Source organism: Chrysochloris asiatica, unplaced genomic scaffold (assembly GCF_000296735.1).
Source record: "Chrysochloris asiatica unplaced genomic scaffold, ChrAsi1.0 scaffold00037, whole genome shotgun sequence".
NCBI lineage: Eukaryota > Metazoa > Chordata > Mammalia > Afrosoricida > Chrysochloridae > Chrysochloris > Chrysochloris asiatica.
This window is the reverse complement of record NW_006408555.1, coordinates 16,110,863-16,119,139: the sequence shown is the minus strand read 5'-3', so window position 1 is coordinate 16,119,139 and position 8,277 is coordinate 16,110,863. Positions and strand designations below refer to the sequence as shown.

The 8,277-nt window shown below is 39.0% G+C and overlaps 1 protein-coding gene across 3 annotated transcripts in view; it reads right to left on the bottom strand.

Moving 5' to 3' along the window:
- The window catches only part of DDX19B (DEAD (Asp-Glu-Ala-Asp) box polypeptide 19B), a 30,488-nt gene that overhangs the window by 13,319 nt on the left and 8,892 nt on the right, over positions 1–8,277 (bottom strand). For all 3 annotated transcript variants that reach the window (XM_006860176.1, XM_006860175.1, XM_006860177.1), the window contains exons 2-4: positions 4,026–4,074; positions 3,040–3,093; positions 204–339 (exon numbers count right to left, since the gene is read on the bottom strand). In XM_006860176.1, the coding sequence (XP_006860238.1) occupies positions 204–339; positions 3,040–3,093; positions 4,026–4,074 (239 nt within the window). The remainder of the gene's footprint in view (positions 1–203; positions 340–3,039; positions 3,094–4,025; positions 4,075–8,277) is intronic.

Below are 8,277 nucleotides of genomic sequence, written 5' to 3'. Positions count from 1 at the left end.
GTGGCACTGTGGGCTAATGTGCTGGACTGCAAAGCTGGCTTGTACAGCAAGATCGGCAGTTGAAGCTTACCCGCCACTCCTTGGAAACCCTATACAGTGTTACTATGACTCAAAGGCAATAAACAACTACAACAACAACCAGTGCTCCTATTAGAGGCTTCTGATCTCTATTTACATGCAAAACAAAATAACCAAGTACTCACAGCCGGAGCTCTTCGAAAGACTTCACAGAGTAGAGGGGAGAATTTGGATCCCGCTGCAGGACTTCCACCTGGTTTGTGTTATCCACCAGGTTGCTTCTGATCAGCTTGTTGAGTAAGGACTGGGCAGCTCTGTCCTCTGTCAGAGAAGGAGAGCAAAGCTCCTTAAAGTCCATGAAATCCACAATGAGCTAGCCTGAATTCAACTGCCATTGTATTTTTAAATTCTTGTTAGGTGCCAACTAAGATGTTTCAACTCATAGCGACCCTTGCACAACAGAATGAAACCCTGCCTGGTCCTGTGCCATCCTCACAATTGTTAGGTTTGCGCCCATCATTGCTGCAACTGTATCAACCCATTTCATGAGGGTCTTTCTCTTTTTTGGTGATCCTCTACTTTACCAAGCAAGATGTCTTTTCTTCAGTGACTGGTTCCTCCTGACAACATGTACAAAGAATAAGAGACAAATGGGACCTTCTACTCCATGGTAGATCACATATTAATAAATATAATTTTTAAAGTTTTTTCAGCAGAAGAAATATCTCCTCTATTCCAGACTACCATTATTTTTTAACTGTATATTTTATTTTCTTTGTTGTTGAGAATATACACAGCAAAACTTGTATCAATTCAACAGTTTCTAGAATTCAGTGAAACTAATTACATTCTTCAAGTTGTGCAAGCATTCTTGTTGTTGTTGTTAAGTGCCTTCAAGTTGTTTCTGACTCATAGAGACCCTGTATAGGGTTTCCAAGCAGTGGTTGGTGAGTTTGAACCACTGACCTTGCAGTTTAAACCGACCTGATGGTCAAATGCTTATCCTACAGTGCCATACCAGGACTCTGCAACCATTTTTATCCTTCTTTTATCCCAATGTTTCTCCCCTTAACGGTGTTTCATAAAAGGAAAAAATATGATACCCCCATGAACTAGTTAGCATCAAGTCTTTCCAGAATTCTCTTCTCAGTACAGCTTTGCTATGAGTTGGAATCGACTGGATACAGGATTTTTCCCCATCAAGGCTATCTATTTTCTGAGGCTATATATTTATCCAATCTAGACCAATTATTTATTCCCCTATTGGCAATCAAAATAAATTTCCAACTATTAGCTAAAATAAATCACAACAATTAAAATAAACTGGAATTAAAAGTCTGTATCTTGATAAAAAGCTTTTGCATACTCAATACAGCACAGGTATTCTTCTTTCAGAGAATACCAGAAAGACGTTCACCTGTGCTTTACTGACCATGCAAAGGCTTTCAATTGTGTGGACATGACAAGCTATGGACAACATTGCGAAGTATGAGTATCCTGGAACATTTAATTGTGCTCATGAGGAACCTGTACATAGGCCAAATGGCAGTTGTTCGAAAAGAACAAGGGAACATCCAATGGTTTAAGATTAGGAAAGGTGTATGCGAGGGTTGTATCCTTTCACCATACTTATTCAACCTGTATGCTGAGCAAATATTCCAAGAAGCTGGATTATATGAAGAAAACTGTAGCATCAGGATTGCAGGAAGACTCATTAACAACTTGCCATATGCAGATGACACAAACTTTCTTGTTGAAAGTGAAGAGGACTTAAAATACTTACTGATGAAGATCAAAGACCACAGCCTTTGTTAAGGGTTGCACTCAATATTAAAAAAAAAACAAAAGTCTTTACCCCTGGACCAATCAACTATATCCATATAAATGGAGAAAAGATTGAAGTTTTCAAAAGACTTCATTTTGTTCAGATGCACCATCAACACTCACGGAAGCAGCAGTCAAGAAATCAAACGACATATTGCATTAGGCAAATCTGCTGCACAAGACTTCCTTAGAGTATTCAAAAGCAAAGATGTCAGCTTGAGGACTAAGGTATGCCCAACCCAAACCATGGTATTTTCAGTAACCTCATATACATGTGAAAGTTGGACAGTGAATAATAAAGACTGTAAAAGAACTAATGCATTTGAGTTATGGTGTTGGAGAAGAATATTACAAACACCATGAGCTGACCAAAACCAACAGATCTGTGTTGAAAGAAGTACAGCCAGAGTGCTCCTTGGAAGCCAGGATGGCCAGACTTCATCTCTCATACTTTGGACATTTTATCAGGAGGGACCAGTTCCTCAAGAAGGATAACATGTTTGGTACAGTAGACAGTCAAAGAAAAAGATGAAGACCCCCTAACGAGATGGAATGGCACAGTGGCAGCAGCAATGGGCTCACACTTGGCAATGACTGTGAAGTTGGTACAGGACTTGGCAGTGTTTTATTCTGTTGTGCATAGGGTTGCTATGAGTCAGTACAGACTCGATGGTACCTAACAACAACTATCAATACCTTAATCCTTTATAAGCTATTTACATCTTGTCATCCATTTTGAATGCTTCTAATTACTAAGGACTTCTGGTGTGACACTGTGGGTAGCATAAAGCACTGGACCACAAGGTCAGTTTGAAACACAAGGTCGGCAGTTCAAATTCACCAGTCGCTCCTTGGAAACGCTATACTGAGTCACTATGAGTCAGAACCGACTTGATGGTACTTAACAAATACCATTCATTAAGAACTATTTCATTAGTCTATGGGGATGCAGCTTAACATTTCTTTTATAATGCTCTGTAAGACATAAGCATTCGGAGAATATTTTCTGCTGCTGTTGAAGTTCATCAGTTGTTCAATGTAGAATTTCCCTAAAATGTAAATTTTAAATGTTGAACTTTCATACTAGCACCGTGACTTCCATTCAGATCATGCCAAGTTAGATATAAAAATAAGGCCTTATTTCAAACTCTTCTCTTAAACCATGGCCCCTCACTTATGTAGCTCTATGGCTGTTACCTTTTTCTTCTTCATCTGTCTTCTCTGTGTTAGCATTGGTCTTGACAACAGCACCTTTATCAGACATAAAGTGGCCATCATTCAATATGACATCCTATACCCAACAACTGAGACAATTCAAATTCTATGAGACAATACAGACATAAAGGCCTAGGGAGCAAAGAAAGAAATGAGGAAACCGAGCCATTGATTTAAAAAAACAAAACAAAACAAAACTTGTTCCTAATCAAAGGTATGAAATACTGCTGCTTATACTTTCATGCCTTCCTACTCCAGGCCCCCTCACCCACCCTAAAAATGAGGATTTCTTTCCCTTGCAATGTAAATATTTTTTCAAATGTTACTAGAAGATGATTATAGCAGAATTATCAGAAATTTCTGTGATATACAATACAAGATATCAGTATATGAGCACAATTTAATGCCACTAAAATTGTATGTATATAAACTGTTGATAATACAAATATATATTCAAACTTAATTTTTGGAAAAACACAACACAAAGGATATGTAATTATATAAAAATACAAGAATACATCAAAAAAAAGGTTATGTGAATTCAAAGTGAGGTGAATGTTACATTCCACCATCCCATAATATTAACTATATCAACACAAAATTAATGGGAAATCTTAGGTTATTGATAGATCTGATTTCAAAATATTTAGAATAGGGAAACTCTCAGATTGTTTGATCATATATCTCATCCCAAATTAAGGAACATTAAAATAGCAACAAATAATCTTTAGCTATCTATCCCCCTGGTTAGAAAAACAAATGAATACTTTATAAGCCAACTAGACATCCTCATGCTTATATTAAGCAAAGTGTGATCACACAATTCAGCTTGTTGGTTCCCAAATCAAATAACTGTCAGCATCTGTCTGTCTGGTACATAGAAAGTTATTTTCCAGGTAGTTGATGTTACGCCAAAACAAATACAAAAGAAAGATACATCTGCTTAAAACTAGCATTTAGTCACTCACCATTGGCATCTGGTTTGATTTTCTCTTCCTTAAGATGCAAGTTGCTCAACTAAATGGAGAACACAGGAGGGAAATGTCAGGCAAATAAATCACTTCAAAGATTCTGAACCCACGGAGCCTTCCTAGTGATGATGCTGGGCCAAAATGGGCCACTGTCAAGACCTGTTCATAGTTAGGCTGTCTGATAAGCTCCTTAAGTCTGCTAAATGTTGGCATTCAAATCAACAAAATTTCCCATAAATTCAGCCAATAGAAAAAATATAATACAAGAGCTGGACATCCATGCCGACTGATTACAATCGCGAGAGAAACAGAATCTGTGTTTGCTTAATGTGCCGATGACAAATTCTCTCTCAGTGGAATATCATTTGAGTCGCCTAACTCACATATTCCAAACTAGAGATTTCAAGAGCTGTTAGAAAACCTAGGCGTACTTCTGACAGAGAATGACAACTGGAAGGAATGTCCGGAGCAGCACCTCGGGGAGGAGTCAGCCAGGCTGCAGAGGCAGCTCAGCCAAAGGACCACACATGCTCAGTGTAGTCACACACTCCAGCCTCCTGCTGACTGCCTCAGACGTTCAACTGGGGACCGCCTGTGTCATTAAAATACCCACCAGGCTGAGAACAGGAAGGAAGAGACAGATCATAGAGATATCCCCCCACCCCAGAAAAAATGCATTAGGACTTTGGTCCAACAGTCTACGGTGGGGTAGGGATATCCTAGCAGGATTTATCTCACATGTTAGAAGGAACATACTGTAAAGACAGGATAATTTTCATTTTAATCAATCTCTGGACCTAGCAAAGTAGGTGCTCAAATTATGAAACAGTGAGTGGGACCTAAAACACCATCTAGTTAGGCGCCAAAGGTGGACAATTGCCCAGCAATCCTTAGAGTACCAGCATCCAGACTGAGTTCTTTATGGGATCACTTCTGTCTTACCACTAGGTCCCAAGAGGAAGGAGCAAAAATTGTTTTCATGGAGGGGCCTTACTACATTGATACCCTCACATATTTGTAACACTTTTAATTAATATTTTAGTTTTAAGATACATTAAAATTACTCAAAAACTATACAGCTACACTTTTGATTTTATTTAAAAGCTGCTTGAGAAATTACTCTGGAAATAGTAAGAAGGATGACTTAAAGGTAAACTAACTACACTCAATAGGGATTGCTTAGGTAAAACTGTGAAGTAAGAGGCTTCGAAAATTATTCAGCAGAGTTTTCAAAACCTTTTGTTTCTACCTTGGAAAGGAGTCTCCAATGTAGTGTGAAGATGGCTAAGGGAACAAGGAGGTGGAACTGGGGATGAAGAAACACAAATAGAATCTAAGGCTTTCTTCTCCAAAAAGATTCAGATATGAAGCTTGACTGATACTGAAAATACAGACAGAGCAAAGTAACCTTGTTCATGTGTGTCATAGTCACCTCTGTCCTGCCAGGCTCATTAGGATTCTCAGTGGGCATTCCATCTGGCACGGACATCTTTAATATTGGTTCTTAGTTAGAATACTGTGACCTATTCTAATTTACTTGTGTATGATTAAATAAATTTGCCAATCTCATCCAGTTTCAACTTAATCTGCACAATATGAAGTAATTAAAAAGATTCCTACAAAGAAACTGAGTTATAAAAATAAAAACAATAGCTATCACTCATATAACACTTGTATCACCCATGCATGTTCATACTCAATTAAGTAGGGACTATAGTCTGAAAGCAAAAAGGACTTAAAATACTTACTGAAGAAGATCAAAGACCACAGCCTTTGGTATGGATTGCATCTCAATGTAAAAAAAACAAAAATCCTCACCACTGGACCAATAAACAACATTCTTATCAACGGAGAAAAGATTGAAATTGTCAAGGACTTCATTCTTCTTGGATCAACTATCAACACTCATGGAAGCAGCAGTCATGAAATTAGACGATGTATTGCATTAGGCAAATCTGCTGCACAAGACCTTTTTAAAGTGCTGAAGAGCAAAGATGCCAGCTTGAGGACTAAGGTACACCTGACCCAAGCCATGGACAGTGAATAAGGAAGACTGTAGAATTGATGCTTTTGAGTTATGGTGTTGGAGGAGAATATCGAAAGTGCTATGGGCTGCCAAAATAACAAACATATCAGTGTTGGAAAAAGTGCAGACAGAGTGCTCCTTGGAGGCCAGGATGGCCAAACTTTGTCTCTCATACTTCGGACATACTGTCAGGAGGGACCAGTCGCTGGAGAAGGGTATCATGTTTGGTAAGGACGACCCCCAACGAGATGGACTGGCAAAATGGCAGCATCAATGGATTCTAGCGTGGCAACAATTGTGAGGTTGGCCCAGGACTGGGCAGTGATTTGTTCTGTTGTGCGCAGGGTCGCTATGAGTCGGTACCGACTCGATGGCACCTAACAACAACCACATAAGTATCCCCATTTTATAGAGGAAACTGAATCACAGAACAGTTAAGTAGCTTGTCCAAGGTCACATAACTCTGAGGTGATAGAGCCAGAATACATAACTAAGTCTGCCACGCTATGAAGTCTGAGCTCCTAGCCACTACAGAACAGTGCTTCCCACTGTTAATTCGAATCTCAAAGAAAATAGCAACCTTAAAGATAAAAGGACTGAAAATACACAATGATACAAAAAATTGTTCATAATCATAGCAGCATTACTCTTAATACCGCAAAATGGAAAAAATCCAAATGTCAGTTGATACATGAATAAAAACTGTGGTATGTCCATATAATGGAATGCTAGTCAACAGCAGGAGTCTTGGTGTGGCGTTGCAGGATAAGCACTGGACCAAAAGGTTGGTTTGAACTGCAAGCTTGGTGGTTTTGAAATCCACCAGCCACTCCTTGGAAACTCTATGTGGGGTCGCTGTGAGTTGGAATCGACTCGAAGCTACTTAACAACAACTTTCAACACTAATAGGAAACGAAGTGCCAACTTGTGGCACAACATGAATGAACCTTGAAAACAGTATGTAAAGTTAAAGAAGTCAGTCACAAAGGACCATATATTGTATGATTCCATTTTTATGCAATGACCCCAATAGGTAAACCCAGAATGACAAAATAGATTAGTAGTTGTCAGGGACTAGGGAGTTGGAGGGAAATGAGGAGTGACAGTTTCTTTTTGGGCAGGGTGATGTAAATGTTCTCAAATTAATGATGTTGATGGCCACACAACTCTGTGAAGACACTGACAGACAGTGAACTATGCACTCTGAATGGGTGCATTACACGCGATGTAAATTACATTGAAAGCTTTTATTTAAAAATAAAACAAGCACAGTAAAATCTTAGCATAATACAAAAAAGAAAGAAAGAAAAAGCCCCAAGGTAAAACATAATAAAGTGGTTGGTATGGATCTGCTGAGAAAGACAGAGCTACTCATGTATACCTGAATTTTACTTATCCTAAGGGGCAGTACTCTGCATTTTTCACACTAAAAGAAGCATTCTGTGATGCTTACCAGGGGTGGGAGGGAAATGGAAGTAATTCACTGGTTAGAGGGTAGATACATGTTAACTTGGGTGAAGGAAAGGCAATATACAATAAGAGAAAGGTTGATTTAAAAAAATGATGGAGACTAGGGGAGACCTGGGGAGAAATGCAAGGTTTGGTTAAAGGCAAAATAGGTAAATATACACTCCTGTAATGCCAGTAATATGTATGGGGTACACAGATGATACTCAGGCTGAATGGGTACAGGAGGAAGAATGAGAGTTTACTCACAAACATATAAAGGTTTGACAGAGGATATCTGTGTTTGGGTATTTATCTTTGCAGCACATATACCCATGATTGTGGTGTAGTATACAGGGGGCAAAGTTATAAAACTTCTTAGACATAACCAAACACCTTGAAGGAATTTGTCGCTGGGTCTTGGAGCCTCAGGACCATGATCTCAGGGACACCAAGATCAACTGGTATAACATAGTCCACAAAGGCAATGTTCTACATCCTACTTTGGTAATCAACAACTGTGATCTTAAAAGCTCATACCTTAAACAAATAATAAATAAGGGGGAATCTGATGCAGACCGTGCAGACCCGGTCAGGAGTTCAACTCCCTGTGGGCCCAAGCATTGCTGACCGTCCAAACCATAGGCTCTGAGGATCAGACTTTAGCCACCTAGCAGACATAGCAAAATGTCCCTTATCTGATTATTCAGTTATGCTGGTTAGTAATTCCATACATGAGCCCTGGATACCCACAGATAAATGTAAAAACCTTCCCTA